This window comes from Rhyacophila brunnea, unplaced genomic scaffold (genome assembly GCF_057557595.1).
Source record: "Rhyacophila brunnea isolate RB1 unplaced genomic scaffold, BYU_Rbru_1.0 scaffold_12, whole genome shotgun sequence".
Taxonomy (NCBI): domain Eukaryota; kingdom Metazoa; phylum Arthropoda; class Insecta; order Trichoptera; family Rhyacophilidae; genus Rhyacophila; species Rhyacophila brunnea.
In genome coordinates, this window is record NW_028232774.1 from 21,719,300 (window position 1) to 21,741,278 (window position 21,979).

The 21,979-nt window shown below is 34.4% G+C and overlaps 1 protein-coding gene across 1 annotated transcript in view; it reads right to left on the reverse strand.

The window, feature by feature from the left end:
• LOC147077909 (uncharacterized) overlaps window positions 1-7,375 on the reverse strand; it is a 219,875-nt gene extending 212,500 nt beyond the window's left edge. The window contains exon 1 of the mRNA XM_085940096.1: window positions 6,313-7,375. Coding sequence (XP_085796222.1) covers window positions 6,313-6,840 — 528 coding nt within the window. The 5' untranslated portion in view covers window positions 6,841-7,375. The remainder of the gene's footprint in view (window positions 1-6,312) is intronic.
• Window positions 7,376-21,979: the final 14,604 nt, after the last annotated feature.

The following is a 21,979-nucleotide window of genomic DNA, read 5'->3' on the forward strand; positions in this document are numbered from 1 at the left end:
CAATAGAAATACAGAGACTGGACGCACTTGAAATAAGTCGGATGCTGAGAGGGTCAAGTGTGGCCAAACGTACAAATTATTTCATCATAAGCGAATTCCAAATTCTCTTTTTGCTTGCTCCGGACTCTCTAATTTTTTGATCATGCTTGGGGAATAGCCAAAAGAATGTCACGGATTTTCTACTTACACAGACCCTTTGTGCAGCTGATTGCCAGGAATGGAGCCAACCTCCGGATCATAATCTTTAGTCATCCGACGAATAACTAATAAGGGTGATTTGATTTATTTATTTTATTCATAACAGACGCTTCATTTATGTTTACCATATAGGTACGAAGTATTTGTCGTGTAAAATTCAAACAATTACAGATAAACAGTTATAGTATTACTTTTGTCAAGACAAATGAACAACAATAATAAGAACATAATATTATTATGTAGGTACTTATATCGTTGTATCAATCAATTTTCTTTTAATTCATAAAGCTATCTAAACACAATACCCGATGAGTCGATATTATTTAATCAATTTATTATATTATATCCCGTGTATCGATTCTAATGATAGCGGCTTTACTATTGATAATATTATCGATACTTACAGAGACGGTACAACATATAAACAGATTTAAACAATATTTACTCACTCGCTCTCCTGTTTTCCTGATATTTCGATAGTCAAAAAGATTCGTTTCCACAATTCACAGAGTCAATCAAATTGAAATCGACTGACTTGAAAGTTCACGTTCTTTCTTTCCGCGATTCTACTTTTAATCATATTATCATATTGTTAAGGTTTCTGAATTATATTTCCAAAATATAATAAAAAATAATAGATAATATTATATGTATAGGTAAGACTTCTCCCGATACTGTTCAAAATAACATTGGTCAATAAAAATGTAAAGTAAAAAGGAGACGTGTCAACAGATTTCTTACGAGGAAGACCTAGTTGTCAGGTTAGCGATTCGCCCAACCCATTGGGTTACTTGCACTGGATCAAATCAACATTGAAAAAACACTTGCGTTTTTTGACTAACATCATAAGCATTGGCGATGTTATTCAAAATGCTGGATTTACATACGGTTGCAGTTCGTCATCCCATTTCTATATTGACATAAGGGAACATCAACTTTTTCATTATTAGTTTTTCTATAAATGACAGAAGGGTTTCTTCAACATCTGATACTAACATAGGTACCGTATCTTATCAATCGTATATAATATCTTGATTGATGCCAGGATCTTAAATATACTCAAAAATCGTAACTGGCGTGACGAGTTCATTTTTTTTTTTGGTACCTACCTAAGTATGTATAAATTTTAAACCTAAATGAAGCATTTTTTTAATATTTAAAATTCTACGACCTGTCAAACTTACTGGCAAGTTGTAAAGTATTTATTTTAGCTTTTGTGATTTGAATAATAAAGCTAAGTATCTAACACGGCAGTCTGTCATCCTGATAAGAGTGATAAGTAATCGAAACGATTTGTTCCCTTGGCAGTATTTATCGAATAAAACAAACGCAGTCATTCTCTAACTAAACGTACTGTTTTAGTTTCTGATCCCCTGGTATGTTGATGAGGAGAGAAGGCTGCCTTCGTCCACCTTGCATGGGAAAGAATTTTCCGGGCATGGCCGGCCAATCAAGTCAGTCAAACAATCAGTCGGTCTGTCTGCACACGACGATGGGATTCGTAGAGCGAAATTAATATGGACTCTATATTCTGTTATATATGGGTAAATCTAAAAGTACGCGTTGTACGACTTGCCTGAGAACCGATTAAAATTATTTAAGTAATAATTTTATGATGTCCTGATATCATTTCTAACGATAGTAGTTGGAATACATAATTTACGATGGCGTTACGTCCAACGTAAGTTGACGTATCATTATTAGGAGACCAGGGATCGCTACAGGTAGATGTGAAATATTTTTTACAAGAATGTGTTTATTTTTATGACTTATCTACTTCTCAGATTTTTAACATTATTTTTTAATTATATCTCGATAATTATCAGTGGGACAAGTCTACATAAAAGTCTCTAACTACTGTCCTTTAAAAGATCATATTTATGCTAAAATATAAAAATATTCTTGAATTTATTATGTGGATAATTATTAAAGAAAAAATATTTTTTCATTGTATCTTATCTAATACCCTGCGCCCCCGTTTTTGCTGGACTGATGCGTACGTTTCACACCCGTACATCTCTGCATCTAATCTCCATGTCCAAACTGTCCTTGCAATGGGCATCTGGCACGTTACTTCATGCGACTTCTCGCAACCTGTAGTGTTGCCGTGCCTAAATGAAGCACAATACGGTGTAAGCATGTAACTATATAATGCCCATTCGTGGAAAATGTGAATTGGACAGGGCGGCCAAATTTAATATACAATACGACCAAAAATTCATATTTTACCATTTAATTTTACTTATCTATTGAAATTATTAAATATTTGTGACTACCGTTCTTTGAAAGCCTACGAAAATCAACAAAAACTGACAACACCAATAAAAATGACTGCACCAAACGTAAAACATTCCGCATAGCCAATTTGTAGTAAGAAGTAAATAATAATACTCTCTAAGCATTTAAATTTTAAAATAAAACGGTTTCAATAAAAAATATTGAATATTCTCCCACACAGCGTCTTCTGTGACTTCTTTATAAAATTCGGTGAAGCATATTTCAGTTTGACGTACCTTTGTGTACTTACTTGTACACAAAGTAAGTAATATCCAGGGAATTTAAAAATAAGCGAAATGACCTTCTGAATGTGGCTGTAAGAAGGTACAATCCTCGAGTGGGGAAATATATAGGATACACTTAAACACGTGTTCAAGAATATGTTATTGTCAGTATGTGTGTACCTCAGTATCCATTGAAGTTTGTCACATAAACGAAACGCGCATACAATATTGGTTTATTATTAATTAAGGATACTCATCAGTTTTTGTGTTTTATTGTATAAGTTATAAACCAAAACTGGCTTCGAAGTCTTCATCTATAGCGACTGGCTCTCGCATGTATATGTTATTATTTTTTTCGGTGGTAATTACTAATTGCCTTAGGATTCTTAGGTATTTAAATATTTTTTTTAGCGGCCCCACAACCAAATATCAAAAATATAAAAATATGTTTCAGACAATTTTAGTTAGCACCTATTTTTTTTTTAAATATTTTTGGATAATTACATATTTTTACATATTCTAGGTTTAAGCACATATTTTCACATAAATACAAAATTTCAATGTTCCTGGACCAATTAAATAGTGTTTTAAATAAAAATACTGGACTTAAAACGCTGCAGAATATTAAAGCAGTTTTGGAAAATCCATCAGATGCCTCAGATGTTTCAATTTTTTCTACTTCAGAAATAGTTTCATTTACATACGCAATAATAACATCACAGTAGAAGTGGAAAGAAGATTTTCCGTGTATAAAAATTTGCTAAAATCAAATCGTCTAAGATTCACTTTCGAAAATTTGAAGCATTATTTTATTATGTAAATAAAGCGTTTTCTGTTTGTGAATAAATACTAAATTAAACTGTTAAAATATATATGATTTATTGTAATAGGTACTTGTTTAAATTTTTAGCACCTATTTTTGTTTTTTTAGCAGATATTTATGAAATTTTAATAACATATTTTCCAATTATAACTACATATTTTAGGTACCTATTATTAATTTTTTAGCACCTAAAACTCCTAAGCTTACTAATTACATACCGGTATCTGATCAGGGTTTGTATGAAAATTGTTATCAAAAAGGTTTTCTTCGACATTTTTGGTTTCCAGCATGTTTGCATAGGTACTAATGTGATTTGCGAAAATATAAATACATAGTAATGCTTATTTTTTATATGACGATACTGTTCGTATCTTCTGGTTTGTTTATAAATTATAAAAAAACTCATTTAGGAATATTCTAAGGTTTTACTAAAATACAAATCTGTTTATTTATTTCCACATCTACGACATCAAATTAAAAACTTTTCATTGTTAATTTAAAAAAATATTACGCTTTGTTGGAATTTCGTACGGGTTTTTTGAGAATGTTAGGGAAAGGCCCGGGTGTGTAATTACTAATTAGTAATTAGTATGGTGGTTAATCTAGCTAGATGCAATATATGATTGATTATATTCAAACAAACTAATCCTTGAGTTCTCTTATGGCACATTTTAGCGCCGGAGTAAGGTTATCAATTCGTGATAACTGATAAGAAAATTACGTGAAGCGGCGCAGCATGATTGTAATAATAATAATAAAAATACACCGATAATAGTAACTCAATAACATTAATTTACTATCGGCTAAAGTCCGCTAAAGGCTTCGGTTTTGCATTGAAATTATTACACATCATACGGAGCGGCAAAACCGAAGCCTTTAAATTATTATATTTAATTAATCTAAGAACCAAATGCAGAGATGTCAACGTTATGTAAAACTAACAAAATATTATGAAACCTATACATAGTTGACAGTTTACCAAAACAAAATTAATAACATGTCATGACAACGTAGTTTTTTGCAATCGAAAGATTTTCCATTTTGTTTATAAATTTATACGATGAAAAAGGTATGAAAACTGCAAAATATAAATTGAATAATTAATTATAAAACAAATAACTAATTAATATATTATCTTTAATAAACATTTTTATTCAACGAATGATTTAGGAGATTTGAGAATGCAAGATTCTTGGTACCTACTTAAAGCCTATGATAGCAATCCGATGGATGCGGGCTCGAGTTCCATACGGCACCACATTTTTCCTAATACCTAATTATATTTCTTATCTGTTGCCAAATGTTCAATATAATATTTATATAATATAATTATTATTATTAGTTGTTTCATCGGTGGTTTATTTCAATAAATCCACGCAACCGTTCCCTAGCATTTTGACAATTATTAAAACTACTACTTGAATATTATTAGTATTGCAACACTACAAGGGTACAAACATAATATCAAACTGGTTTCAATAGTTTGATTAATATAATAACGTACATTATTATTACTGTTAGCCTTTCGTATTTACGTAGATAATTGATACCCAATACAATTTTGATTCGATGTAAACAAGTACCTAAGCGTCCTAAGCGATATTCAATAATATTACATTGCGTATTTATGACTCCTACTCGTTATTTGGTATGTGTTATGCTTCCAAAAATCGGGTACATAACGCATTTACCAGTGGCGTGCGGTGACTATTGCTTGTAGGGATTGTAGTTTAGCCAGGATTGTTTTTATAATATATGAAGCGCCTAGTTTCAAAAGCCCCTAAACCGGTTTTAGGTAGTTCTGAGAAAAATGAGAAAAAATCATATCTATTAAATCTGTGAACTTTATGTATTTATTTTTTAATTCGTTACATTCTAAAGAGTATTTTGGCTTTGCATTTTAGGGGTATTTGAAAAGCACACTCACCCAATTTAGCGGGTTTTGAAATTTGAAAATTGGCCATAATATAGGTAACAAAAATATCCATCTAAATACATATCTAACTCAAAAATTTTCAAAAACTATTTTAGGGGCTTTTGAAACTAGGCGCTTCACATTACCTAAGTATATAATATTATCTCTTTTTAAATATCGGCAACGAAAAATAAATAATAATTGTAATCAAATAGGAATAAAGATTACATATATTAATTAGTATTTATTAAAACTAAATCGCAGTTGACAGCAACATTTTGCAATCCACCCAGTCTGCAAAGAAATGTTATAGCTACCTATGTGTTTAGTTAGCAAATTCCTAAGGTAACTAACTCCTCAAAATGGAATATTATATAAATAATAATATCTAAGTACACAAAGGAGGTGTTCATCAATTTTGAAAATATACTTATACCTAAATATTATCTAAATCAAAAAATATCTAGTTGAATGGAATACCTATTAAAAAAATTGCCATGGACCATGCATAATAAGTATGTAGGTGCGACAGGTCGCAATGACCCGTATGTGGGCATCACACCAGTGGTTATACCTGCAGGTCAATTAGTGTTCATGTAGAACGCCAGAGCAGGCGGGTTTAATGGAAAAGTCAGTAGCACCGGCTATCGTTAGACTTTCCGAACTCTACAGCGATTTGCATCCGGCATCAAAGATAATTAAGGTAAGTCCCCCCCCCCGCCGTAAAAAATCAATAATAAAGTATTATTAGGTAAGATTACGGATATATTTTCGAAATAGGTCCCTCATATAATAATATATTGTTGTGCGCGTCTATACGTCATAAAAAGAAAATTAATTACCTATATTTAAGTATAGTATTTTTCTTTTCTTACCTTTACTGGCGCAGTAGGGATGTAGAGAGCTGGGTCGTTTGCAGATCCTGAACACCTGTCAATAGCCTCTGGTCCTTCGTCCACGTCCAAAACGCTGTACCGGCATACAATCCCATCAGCCGGTTTTGCGTCATACCCTGGCGGCTTTCCCAGATGAAATCCTTTCGCTTTCACCCAAAACCTGAACTTTGAACTATCCGAACTGTTACATTCTTCCCCGCGCAGCGTTCGAAGTATGCGGGCGTACTTCCGAAGGGTAATAGTTTTCGTTTTGGCCAGATCACCGTAGGTTTGAATCACCCACGGTTGGTACGCGGCCAAGAGGTCCGCTTTGCTGTCCCCGGTAGGTATGACTTTTGGCTTTTTAGACTGGTTGTTGTTCTGCTCGTGTGCGGATTTCCCGTTATGGGATTTAGCATTCGACTTGCGCTTCGTTGACTTTTTCGCGGGGGCTTTTTCTGCCTCCTTTGTGTGTTCCTGTGTCAGCTTCTTTCGCAGACCTCGTTCGGATATCATTGCGGCAGCCATATTGAATCGGTTAACAGTCAAGCTTTATCGCTGGCAATAAAATGCGGCATTTTATGCAACAGGAAACGAATGCATTCTCTGCAGATTTAAATGTGCATTTATATTATGTCGATTGGTGGCGCTCGGTGATAAACACTGTCCAATTATAATTGCATTTATTTTAACGATTTATTACAGTTTTCTGCTCTCTGTGGTTATCATTTTGTGGGTTAATTTAGTCCACAGTTGTCACAGAATCACAATATAAATCACAGTATCTATACAATAATAATTGACTGTTCACAATCTACTTATTTTTTACAAATATAATTTAATCTTCATTAATAATTGTTCACTCAGTAAATAAAGTAGGTACCCAAATCACCTAGATACTTAAATCACATGGAAAATGGCTAAAAAGCTGTTCGCAATAAAATTTACATACGTTCACTCACTTATGGAAGAATGTTTAATTTTTAAAGTGCACCTATCCTCAAACGGGCCGGTGTCATTATTTTAGATAGGTACGTTTAGTTTATATAAAGAATGTCTAAATCTAAATAATGACAGAAAAGAAGAGATTTGTTTACAAATAATTAATGTTGCCGGTTTAAAAGCATATTAAAATAATAGCACGTTTATTATAAAAAAATTATAAATACCTATGGAGATACTCTATTATATTTTGATAAATATATAATATAGTGCCTCATGAAAAAAATAGGTAGAGAACAATATAGAAAAATAAATAATGATGGAAGGATTACATTATCTGCAAATTACTACAAACCAAGTAAAGAAACATTTAGATTACATTTATATTAAAATCCAGTAAGATTCCGATAAGAAACAACCAAGTTTACAATAAATAGTAAGTTAATAAATAATTGAAAGTTTCTACAGTTATAATTTAATATTATTAGGTTTTCCAAGTTTTGTCGAAGGGTTATAATTACTGGCAATAATAAGAAATGCAATCAATCTACTCATATGTCAAGATATCTTCTAGTACCAAATTAATTTGTAATACATTAATCTTATGAATGAATAATAATTACAATTTTACAACTTCCCCGCTAAACATAAGATAGATATTTACAATTCAGATAACAAAATCGCTCAGCTGATCGCACGCGCGCGATGAATGAATTTAAAAATGAATGAATTAAATAAATTACATACATACACACCACAAATAATAACAAAACACACTATATTATTTAGTGTTTATCAATGAATAAATAAATAACCATTAAATTGAATAAAAAAACTGTAAACAAACTGTTTTTATTTTTTAATAACACTTTTTTAATCGGAAGAGTCAAGAGGCAAACAACAATGTGCCATATTGCTCGCCAAAGTATTAGGCGTACATGAAAACACGCGGGTGTGCAAACCGCACTGCCATACAAAATCGGTACAGTTTAACCACGATTTTGACTCCGCGAGAAGCTATTATTCCGATACGGGACGATGCTCGAGTGGGCTTGCGGGACGCTGGCGCACAAGCTAGCTCGCCAGCGGTGTGATCGCGACTGCAACGTACAAAGTAGGGCCTCGCGCGCGCCGAATGAATTATTGTATGTACAGATGGGCGTTTGCGGAGGGCCCACGCCGCCAAAGCGTCCCCTGCGAGCGAATTGCTCGTATACTAGGCTGCGGGCCTTTCAGGAAATACCTACCCTGCTTCGTGAACAGGGGCGGTTTTGCCCGGCGGGACACTGGGAGGCAAAACTGCGGGTCAGAGACCATCACGAGTAATATACGTAAAATAATACATTTACCAAACTCTTGTATCTTCAGAAAATATTAACATATTTTAAATTATAACATTCAGGGTTTCTTAAGTAATGATCAATTTTGAACCGCTCCATTGTAATAAGTATCTTGTATTATTTCAATTAAATTAAATTTCGTTTAAAAAAAATCGGTGTGTGTACTTATGTGCGCGCGTTAGAAGTTATACTTCTTTGGCGTAACAATACAAAAAAATATCAGCCTAAACTGTAAAAATATGTATTTTTGTGTATGAAGTGTCTAAATATTGAAAATTTACAACATGCCATTGTTTGAATTATTTACCAACTCAACATACACAAAAATTATTTATTTATTGATAAGTATATAATTTTTTTTTCTGACCATGTCCGATCCTAATAGGATCATATGGGCCTCCATAGGGTAGAGGTTTGTATTAACAGATTTTGTTTTTTACGAGAAATGGATGTCAGCCACTTGCTCAACCTATTAGGTCCATACCCTGACTCACAAAAATTGAAAAACAATATGTGTACTTGCCAGACCCAGGATTCGAACCTGAGACCCACGGCGTGATAGTCCAACACTTAAGCCGCGCAACCACCGTGGGTGTAATTTTATTAATAAATAATACTTACATAAATATAGCCTCAAATCTTAATGAATAATCATAATAATAAATTGTGTTGCATCGGCGCGCGCAACTTCCGTCACACGGCAAATGCGTTACATCGGCGTCACACGCCAAAAATACACTCTGATCTGTTTTCTCAAACGCGCCAAAAGAAGTATAACTTCAAAAATCATATTCCAACCAAATTCTTAAATATCCAACCGTTATAAGAATTTTGTTGAAATTTATAGACATTCTCTAAATACGTAAGAAATCTCTAAATACGTAAAATACGTAAATACATACTTACAAAAAAATGAAGTTAAGTATAATATTTTATACCTACATTTTTTTGTAAGTAGGTATTCAATTTCGGCGGTGGAATTTATAATGAATTTATAATATAAGTACCGAATAATATTTTTGAAGATCTGGATCGAGACCGAACTTTTCGGTTGGTTCGTACTAAAAGTACCTAAACAAAATTACTTTTCCGATCTCGCACATGAATGTAATTTATTCCATAGGGCCGAAACGTCTATCATTAAAATAAATAATCTCAATCTCAATCTCACGCGGCAATAACTGCAGATGCTTGCAGCAGAGTAACGACAACATCCTGATCGTCTGCGGTAATGGAAGTCAAGTTATCGCAGTTTTCTGAAAGTTGCCGCAGATGGCTGCAAAATGCCGTAATGTTTCGGGAATTTGGGGTACAAGAAAACGTCGTTATTACGTATGTATGCTATTGTATGTCATTATCATGTTGTGGATTGAGATAGGCGCGTTGATAAATATAACTGGTGACATATCTCGCCGAAAGCGATTAATATGTCATGTCGCCAGTGACGTCCCCAGGGAAAGTGCCGCCCTTAAGCAGACTTAGAATACCTACCGCCCCCTTTCAATTTTAGTTTCAAATTGTCTGTAAATTCATTAGGTACTCATTCACATCTTATAACATTTTTTTTTTGGTTATATTAAATTAAACAGACAAATATACCAAAAAGCTTTAAATTGACATATAGGTACACCATACACTGAGAATTAGAGCATTTCCACGAAATGTATTCTCAAACAGTGGTCGTTTTAGGCACGTTGAGGTCTGTGGCGCTGACGGGGTTGGAGGCACCCTTGTTAAAAATTTACTATAAACCGTAATCACATACTATGTATTACAATAATCATGTTGTCAGAATTTGTTATGCTTCGATTATTTTTATTAAACTAAGATGTCGATATTTTATAATGCAACGACCGCATCGTCTGCTTCATGGAAAACTGCCACTGCTCTGGAAAGTTGTAATATATTTTGTATTCACTTCTTCATTCTCCGCCCTTTATAATGTGCTGCTCCTATGCAACGCATGCCCTGACTACCCCAACGGGACGTCACTGCTTGTCGCTGCCATTGACAACCAATTTAGTTGCCAGTGTAAAACATGTTTTCTATTGAACGATGGCGAGTGTACTGCGTCAGTGCATTAAGTAACATGCGAATCATCATGAATATCGTCTAAATTATATACTTAGATAAAATTGACTAGTTGATGTGTTGAGTTTGTATGTGCGAGACAGTTTGAACGCAGACGCAATTCGACGGACTGCGGTTGCTATACAATAATCTCTTTGAGCACGCAGCCACACGGGCGTTTGTTCGACCACATCAGCCTTGTATAGGGGCGACAGTTACGAGCGCATTATATGGTTGATAAGACCGCAATATGCTGTTCGCGCTGGACAGGTCTTCGATATCTATACTTTTATATAGCATCCACTATGAAACAATACTTCTCATAGAATTCCAAAATTGATTTTAAATAATCATATTATAACTATTCCAATCATGGTTTTTGTTAAATCTACAGGTCAGATAGTTACCAGAAATTTATTGTTGGTTGCCGCATTTAAAAAAAAAACTACTGTAATATAGCAACCAGAGCGCGCAACGTGAACATTTAAATAGTTTTCGATAAAACAATGATAACTAGAAACTCTATATTGTTTTATATTTAGCAACAGGGAACTTTTAATACTTTAATAGCAATATGTACATTTGTGAACGTATGTAAAATTGACTCGATCCATACTGAAAAACTATAAAATAAGCGTTGTTTTTTTTAGAAAATGAGATAATATGATTTATTAATACCTATCTCACATTTTTTACTAATTAAATCCATCGATTTGAATTATTATTATTATCTAAGTTCTAAGATATTTTCCAATGTCACGCTAAAATCTTCTGGTGCCCCCAATTAAAAACCAGCCAGTATTTTCAAAAATTGAATAGTTACGTAGGTATAATTCAATTAACTTATCAATGGTTGGGTAGATATATTGATATTATAATATTATGTAATGCAAATAATATATAAATAATACTGGCAATTACACATACGGGCCGTGTCTTGGGGCCAATCAAACAGCCTGGACCGTCTCGGGGCAGCGGGGAATGGGACAACTGGACTCCGGACAATTGGACACCGCACTGTCATATATACGTATACAGAACGTAGACGAGGTATTTTAATCAGTTTCTATCTACTACTTAGTAGTTTTCATTCATTTTACTCTTAATATAATGTATTATTTATTGCGGATTGAGAATTACCATGTCTAAGGCTTTATATAAAATAAAAAACTCTTTTTTCGTTGGAACTTAAACATATGCACGATTAAATCATTATTTACGTCTGCATATTTACATTCTCACAAACTATTAAATCATAATATAATCATTTAAATATAAATAATAATATTAAATATTTTTTTTAAAGTACCTATAAGTATCTAACGTCTATTTATTTTCGAATTCCGTGGCGTCCAGTTGTCCCGGTGCCAAATCGTCCTAGACCCGGGCAGCGTATGGCAAGACATGTAATAGTAATATAATAGAAATAGCTGACAAGAAAAAAAAGTTAATTTCTCATTTTAATAAAAGATTTTCTTGTGCTGTACCTACATAAAATACGAAGCACCATAAACGGCTGCGAAAACTGAAATTAAATCACTAATCAACCAGATGTTTCAGATAGCCAGAGGGGGTTTATTCTCATTTTTTCGATTGTCCCTACAGTCATGGTTCGCCACATATACACTGCTAGTTACAATAGTAATGCGGTGGCCTACGGTAACCTGCGGTTAGGTGCCCTCCAAAGGGATGCATTTGGCCGCCGCAGGTCACTGCGTTGTTGTGGTAACTTGCGGTGCGTGTACAGAAACTAGTAGAATGCTATTTTTTTATTGGTTTACGCTTCCAATATATTAATTAAATGGAGATAACCGCTTTCACTCTGGACCATTACACCAGTCAATTCTTGGCTGGACATGTGGACTTCATTGGCAGGCTCTATGAGGTTGGACTTATCATCAGTCCAACATCTCCATGTGGCGGAGAAATGCAAATAGAATGCGAACAACATTCTATGGGATTATCCTGAAATTTGTACTGAAATGGAAGAGTTGCTCAAGTCATCCCAACCAGCTGTTGGACCCATCGGGCCGTTTGACCCGATAATCGCAAATGTATATTTCATTATATTTAGAAAGTTTGCGGCGCCATTCTGCGAACGTGAAGATCTCTTCACTAAGATTGTTCCGTATCTATTCTCCGTGCTCTCTCTCCCATGGGTACATTTAATACTATAGTTCAACGTATTTTTGAACTCGGAGCACACGCGAGTGCGTAGTAGCCTGGGTTACTGTTGAGACATTACCGGGAATAAAAATACTGATGCTCACACCCATTGATATACTCACACCAAACACGGGTCCTATGATACGCCTGATCAAGACTGTGTGTGGTATGAGGCGAGTGTGGTTTGCTGGGTCATTAACTTTAATTGTTTAAATATTATATTGGAACAATTTAATTATGAACAAACGCAGATGCGATTTCATCTATTGCACACGAATTACACAGGGCGAATACGATTGTTGCCACGGTTTCTATTTCCGTTTTCACTTACATCAAGCCTATTGCATCGCTTTATCTCGCTCGGTCACTTTCCGACTATGACTTATTTTATGATAAACTATCGAACTTTGCGCCAACGTATTATAACAGACATTACGTATTGGTTCGTCGTAATTGTATGAATTAAGGATTCTACTACGTGTCGGGCTCCGCATTTGCTAGGACCGACCCTGTACACTCAATGTCTTGATTTTCTTGTTTCTGGACTACAAAAAGACGCCATGGGGGCTGCTTTGAAGTCGACATTTGCAAAAATATTCTTCTATTGGGTTCGGGGAACACAAAATTAATGTCAGTTCAAAAGAATAAGAAAATTTTATGCATAACTGCAGAGCAGAAAAATCGATTTTGGTACAAACACGTTTTGCAGGCGCTAAGTTTCCGACCGCGACTGCATCGCAATATTCGCAATAATACTAATAAACTCACAGTGGTTCTAAAAAGATATACAATAATATTATTTGAGATATAATTTGAGTCCGAAACACTTCATATTGAATTGATTTACAAATGTGTAAGTATATTATTCTGTAAAGCCGCATCGACACACTGCTCGTTAGTCATTCCCATCTTAAAAATATTAATGTTATTTAAGAGGTGTTGGTTGGTGTAGCACCGCATCATTATTCGCAATGTATGTGTCGAGCTGCATAATATTATGATTCTGTATGCACCAGTCGCTCAAAATAAATATCGAATGATGAATTAAAAACCGTGCGAAGACATAAGGTCGTATGCATGAGATTCCCAAAAACCTCATAGGCTATATAGTATTTATACTACACGTTTGTATGCATGAGTACAAACGTAATTCGTTGTTTAGTGACTGGTAGATAATGGCAATCTTATAAAATTACATTCCCCGATCAATAATTCAAAATTTTGAAATTGTAAATGTGTCTGAAAGTGTGCGAACGGTACCATATAAATTTAATAATTATAAATGAATAATTATTATGAACTTTAAATAATTTATCAGTTATTTTATCACATTTATTTTATAATTCTACTGTACGAAAGGATAAAATATTGCCAGTAAACATTTCCGTTTGGTGGCAATACTGAATACATACATATTATTATGACTAACTTCACTTCAATTATGAGATGTCAAAACAGAATAAGAATAAATGATAGAAATGCAAATGGATTTATATAATAATATGTAATGATCTCTGTATAATATTATCATTTATAGTTATACCAATCACCGTATGACACTAATGATGTATTCAGTGTATTTGAGAGTTGTGCCTTGTTTATTACAGTTATCTTACAATAATTAACTAGGTAGGTAGGTACCATAATATTTTGAAGAATGCTTCCAATTGCATATTTTAATGCTAGATACAGAAGTAGGTACCTATTTTTGCGGTCGTTAAGCGGAAATATTTTATCGTAATCTTACGTAAATCCATCTTATCTCTCCATGAGAAATATTGCGTTTTGTAATCGAAATAGGTACGAGGCATTGTATCAGTTATCTACTAAAATGACATTTGAAAGTGACAGATGAAGCAGCCATTTTGAATGGCGTGTGACGTCAGATTGCTCACGTCACAAGCAGTGCTATACGCTATATGATGGAAAATCGATTAAAAACTTATAAAGAATTTGGGAATCTCATACATACGGCCCATAGAATTTACAACACTACAGTTCGAGCGCGCCGACTTTACTTGATTCCAAATGAATCCAATTAGAATCTCATTTTGTTTTTTATTGCCTCACGCCCATAGATTTTATTGAGACGGGGGGTTTCATAGACAGGTTGCACATAGTATATCGTCACTGTTCTGGCAGAAGACACTAATTCATAATTAAAAAATGACATATTGAGTTAGTTATACCAAAATGTTCCTTATTTCAAACTTAACCGTCTGAAAACCTTCTTAATAAATAAACAGTCTTTATTTTAAAGTCATCCTTTTTACGATTACTTAATAAACTCACATAATAGACCATTTTAAACATTTTAACAACTTCAAAGTCAAATTATTCAAAACTAGTATTCTCCAGTTAGTGTGTTCTGCCAGAACAGAGACGATATAGTCTGTAATAATGAATTGCGCCATGTGCGCACACAAGGAGGGGGGTTTGAGCTCTTGTATCGGAAACCGATATCCGTATGGCATAGATAATATTTGAGCATTGAGATCAAATTCAAGTCTAAATAAAACACTTTAAAATACGTAATAAAAACAACTGGAATATAAGGGAAAGGCAGAAGAAAATATGTAGGTAAGGAAATACAATCATATCGTGTACCTGTATTTATATAAAATTCAGAATGATTAAAAAAGAACAGATTTCTGGGTCGTGAATAGAAAAAGGAAGAACACACGGTGAAAACCCAGAAATCTATTACGATTCAAAAGGAAAGCAAGTAGGTGCTCGTATTAAATCGTACCTATCAAATTAATGCTCGTATTGAATTTAATAAAATTGGAACATTACTGTCTGGAATGCTCCACAATCAACGCGCGATTTTTGTATCTAAATGCTATACGGCCATCTCTTTCCACTACCACAGCTTACAGTAAACTGTGATATGGCGAAATGTAGTAGTATGTGCAATTTACACGACGTAACCAAAGGATCGATACTTGCAAGTTCATATTTGTATCAAATAATGCCTAAGTACCTACATGCATAATGATTACCTATTCAATTACATATTATGATACGTTAGACACGTACTGTGTTTATAAAATCGTGTGAAATCATAACGATAGGCTGCAAGTGGTCAGTAAGTTAAGAATCGCTGATCAAAAAAATAACAGTATATTCTGACATGCGTAGGATGTATAATATTGTATGTGATGGGACAACGGGTTTTCGAGTCCTTTCAATGCTCATTTTTATTTTCCTTACAGTTATTTATATTTCAGCTTCTGCTGGGTGTAGGTATGAAAACGGTAAGAAAGCAATAAGCGACCTCGTGTCTATACAGTCCACACTATGCAAAAGCGGAGCTTCCACCTCTACGCGGAGACATCCCATCTTTTTTCGTTTGACTTTGAGAGGTACGGAGGGGATAAGATTCTGCTGAAGAGAAAGATGAATCGATTATAAGTTGTATGCATGTTATACAGAATGTGTGAAATTGCGTATTATATGAAATCCGCAAAATTTTGCCTATTTCATGAAAAATGCAAGCCCGTTGCCTTATTCATGAATTAGGCAAAATATCTGCCAAGTGCGTGAATTCGGCAGGGTAGTATGGAATTCTTATACTGTCAACATGACATTAGAAAAAGTAAATTTAATACGGATGGTTTTATTAGTTATAATTGGGCATAATATAATATCATTATTATTAGGTTAGGTTTTGTAATCCTGAATTCAACTGAATGTCCATTTTGAGGATAGCTAACAACTGTCAACAAACTATCAAATCATACTATCCCAAAGAAACAATCGACCATTGCCTGATACCCAAGCACGAATCAAATCGCGAAAATACTTTTTAATAAAATTCTTCCGTTATCATATTATAGTTCTAGATTTTTTTTTGGGCATAGTAAATGGATATGAACGTCATTGTAGTTATTGATTGTTATATTTTTTATATAATCAATGACATTTGACACCTATAGTTAGTTTGATTAGGTGCAAAAAACACCATCGGAGAGCCACTATCTAATTTGCCCAATGCATGAACTAGGCAGAAAAATTACTGCCGAATTCGCACACTCGGCAGATATTTTACCTAATTCATGTATAATGCGACGGGCTTGCATTTTTCATGTACCTAATAGGCAAAATTTTGCCGATTTCATGTAATATGTAATTTCACGCATTCGGCGTAACATGCATAATATTGTGTCTCATTTTCCATTAATTTTAGTACTTTAGACGTAGGTGCAATCTGTAATCTAAAAATAACTCTGATAAGACTATTAAAAATAAAATAAAACTATATAATGTACGACGTGTCAAATGAAAACCAACGGACAGGTACAATGGAATGAATGAGTATGCCGAATGGAAACGTTCAACGTCAGATGTATGCGAGCAGCAGAATATTATAGTTTTTGTAAGGTGGTAAGAATTATTTACTTGTGATAACGCGCGCAACATACGATTTGAAGTCAAAATTTTTGCTTACAATTACTATTAAAATTCTGATTACCCGCGTCAGTTTATGTTGCCCTAATAACTCGCAGTCGCTCGGGAATACGACAGAAACCGCAGAGCGACCACATGCGACGACGAGCAAGTCAATTTCGTCGAACCGCCCGCCACAAGTGTTTCGTTTATTCGGATTTTCGAAAAACCACTGCAATTATTTGCGATACCTAACGATTAATCTGCCGGATCTGGATATTTTTTGACAAACGGGCCGCGTATAGCGATGCCGTGAACGGTCAACAATCTCAACTATCTTTCGACCAAGCTACACAAATTATTAGTGTCTAAACTATTTAATTTATCATAGGAAATGTAGTTCCAGGTCAGGTTCTCAGGTCGATTTAAAAACGTCAGATAGATCATTTCCATTTCAATACGTTTCAGGAAATTTGTCGAATTTTCTCGCCTTTGAAGTTTCATAGAACATCCATCCTGTTTCTTCATTCAGTATTTGACGGCTTGCAGTTACAATATTAATTATTTACAGATTTCTAAAATAATTGGTAGTGAGTAATAGATTATCGACAAAGAGCATAAATTCATGTGATCCCCATCCTCAGTAATGAGACAAAGAATGAGAATAGTCAGTTTGTCACCGGCATAAACGGGGAGACAATGTACTCATCGTAAAGTATTTCCGCACCTTGCACGGACGTTTGTTCGACCGATCGAATCCGAAACGACTTTCAATCATCACAATCATCGAATCGCCGAACACATTACTCAAGTTATTAGGCGCGCAGAAAGAATGAGGGGAGATATTTACTAACTGTAGTAATATTATTATGCATTTAATAAATTATTTGTGTACCTACTCTTGTCGAATTCGAAATTTCTGTATAAATTTATTTTATTGCACTGCCGATATATTTTAATATGACGTATTATTTGGATTCGTCCCATTAAAATGTCATTATTTTTCTTAAGGTGAAATGATTAGAATGAAGTTAACGGGAGATTGACTTATAATGTATGTATTGCTGTGGGTATATGTGTACATATTTATTAAATTTGATAACGAGAAAAACAGTGTTAAACAGCGCCTCTAGTAATCTCACGCGAAAGGTCAGGTCAGGTTTAGCAAACATACCGCGTTTCTTTGGTGTGCGGGGAGTTGAAAATATAAAGAAATTTCCGTTCAAAAATGGCTCGCGGTAGAACTGTGCGTGTATGGGGAAATAACACAATGTAACCCAAGGCCATTCATTTTAACAGCAGGAAGACGAAACAGAAATCACGAGTATCAGGGTCGCAGTAAAATAGTAGAGGTGTTAAAAAGCCGGTGGTTATTAACGCCAGTGTCGTTCAGATTCGGAACGACGCGTTTTGAGATCATCGAGCCAGAAAACGACGGCGTTCGAATGCATTACTAGGAGTGCAGCAAATACAATGGGTGAATTCGATTTGCATGTTACTGATGAATTAGCAACCCAATATTAAATATTATGACAATATAGGTCGACGACAATATTTTTTAAAGTGATTGCTTAGTGATTTTCTACACAATAAATTGCCATTAGCTAATATAATGTGGAATAAAATATTATTTTCAAATTTTCATACTTTAAAATAATAATACTTATTATAATATGAAATTGTAATACATACTTATAAAAAACATCGACAGATGTCGATAACATAGGAAATGGTAAAAGAATCATAAAATAATACAATTATTATTATTAAAATATCTGACAATCCTAGAATGAATTGAAATACCTACATCCTAGATTACCGTGGTCCCAAACTTATTTTTTATGTTGTAATACATTTTAAATTAGGGTTACTCTATTATGAAAGACGTCACATTTGGTCACAAAATATTTTACAATTTACCCTCTGTCAAGATTACGCCACATCTATAAGCATGGCCCCCACATCCTGAAGCGGGCCCCCAAGCCAGAATCTTTGGCGGGTCCCCCTACCTATCGCTTAGGTTAAAGGCAGTGTGACGCGCTACAGTCGCGGTTTCCAAAATAAATGGTGTTCGAGGTAAAATTAAGGGTAGGTATTCAGTGTATTTTTAGTGATTTATTGTATGTTTTAATACTTACTTTCTTCCACTTGAATTATAGAGTTGTCGAGTATCGAAACACAATACTTAAAAATTGCATCGCTCAACCACATACCTATTAAAAAATATTTTCAGTAAAATTGTGCCGCATGCAACTCATTTTACGATGACAGCAACTTTGTCATGTGTGTTATCTCACGTATTTGGTCGAACCACCACGCCGGGCCCCTTTGAGCGCGGCTCCCAGGCTAGAGCCCTGTCAGCCCCCCTTGTGGGGACCATGTATATGAGGCCCTCATTCTTTAAAAACGAAATTACTTGAAAATGTTCGATTTCATAATAACTTATATCGAAATTATGTAGGTATTTAATTTTCCGTAAAAATGAGTTCATATTTTAATGGGTTTATATGACCTGAGCATCTGAGATTTTATACCACCCACCGCCCCATCATATTCGTCCTCATTATGATGTGACGTCAAATATGGACGACCCCTAAGTCTCGTCAAATAACATAAGTGTATCAATAAAATTATTACTGCCAACAAAAACCAGTTGTCGCCAACCGAAAAATAATGACGTGTGTCGGGTCATCTTAATATTTATTGTTGATTGTATTACCTAAACATATTATTCAGAAAGTACAAGAGGGAAGTAAATGTAAATAAGAAAAAGTATCTGTGGTTCGTACGAGCGGTTCTGGGCGAAATTAGTAAAAAAATGTAAGTAAGTATTTTAATTTGATCCGTTCGCTGAATGAATGAATTATTTATAGAAAGTACCATGGCCAGATTGGTTGAGATCTCACGGAGTCATGCGTGTAAAATGACCGCTAGAACGCAGTTATCGAGTCCTGTATTCCTCCACCCGTCTAGCTGACTTTGAGGGTCCGACTGGTTTAAGCCTGATAACATCTGGGGACGGACGGCTTTGTCTACACATATTTATATTTACTTATTAATATTTTGGTTTCACTGTGCTTATTTTTTCAAAAGTTCGATTCAAATGTATGTAATAAACACTTTTTTTGGATATCATGCAGAGCGATTGGCGACCTGGGGCCTTATGTTAGAACTTGCGAGTCGTGTGAAACATCGTAGTCATTCGCGAAAGTGACGTAGGTTATCGAAATAAGGCATGTCGAAACTTATCACTACCTGAATTAGTCATAATCTGTGTCGACAATATTGCCCATACCAAAGGGCACTCGTGACCATAGTCCCCCATACGAGTTGAGTATGTGAGCATGCGCACTGATGTCTCGCGCCGATAACGCAGTTTAGTTTTCAACTGTCAAATAAAAGTGAAAGGTTAGGCTGCGAAAAGATAGTATTTTATTATTGGGCTCGCGAGAATAATTACCTACATATTATTATTTTATATTTCGCCAAAGCATTGCTATAGATTTGTATCGTTCACCCAATTATTGTAAAATATGTCAATCCCATAAATAGTTACTTTTGCGGCACTTTTAGGATCACGTAATCATCCGCGAAACAGATCAAATAATTATGTTAACTTATGTCAAAATGCTTTTTCACTCAGTGATGCACTATTTATACGTAATTTTCGATTAAACAAAGAGCTTGTGAGATATATTTTACAAATTCTCACGCCATATAGGTTTATTAGGTATCTTAAGTTTAATGTTACTACCTACCTACAAGCGTGAAGAGTTTACAATGCGAAAAAATGAATATGGTTGTATAGATTAAAATTAATCAAAGACATATAAGATGTATGTTATATTTTGACACATCATGACGTTTATAATATTATATCCATGGAGAATTAAAAAGTCGTAGGTACCGGTATAATGTTGAGACGGACATAACCTTACCTGATTGCAATTAAGATCACTTAATTGAAACCTCTCCTTTCTTTTGCCACTTTTGCACGACGAAGGACGTGAATTCATGTATCTACCTATTTCCCGATTTCCATGTTTATTTTGATATTTCGTTTCGTATGTGACAGTGACCTTGAAAATCAAAACGTCAAAATGAATGAGTTCGCTCACGGAAAGAACAAGCCAATTGCGGCAATTACCAATTTATAAACAATAAAGATGCCAAATTATTATATTACTGTTAATACAATGTTACTTAATACTCTGTTATCTTGAGTTCAATTAATTATGTTAATGTTTTATAATGGTGTGTAATGAATAAATACCTACATACAAATAAATGTTATTGAAGACACTGTGTTTATTTTGTTAAATCTTGTTTTACAGTGTAATAATATTATATGGTTTCGCAATTATGTAAGGTTATATTCTACGTACATATATCTATATCATATTATACTAAATCAATCGAATATTATAGGAATTATACACAAACATAACCAACAAAAATAATGATTTCGTTTGACATTTCATTTTTGACGTTTCATCTCGTACCATAGACACCGATTTTCTCGGTTTTGGCGATGCTGCCAACTGGTCACTGGCGAATTAAAATAGTCCGTAGCGAGTGGCTTCAAAAATAGGTATTATCGTATACGGCATGAAACGGGCGATACTAACTTGTCATCCCACACGGTTGTCGACCACACGAGTCGATAGTTACGAATTCGGGCTGCTGTAGTAGTATCCAAGCGCGCACACAAAGAGGGGGGATTTCGGGACCGAAATTAATTAATTACCCTAACAAATTTT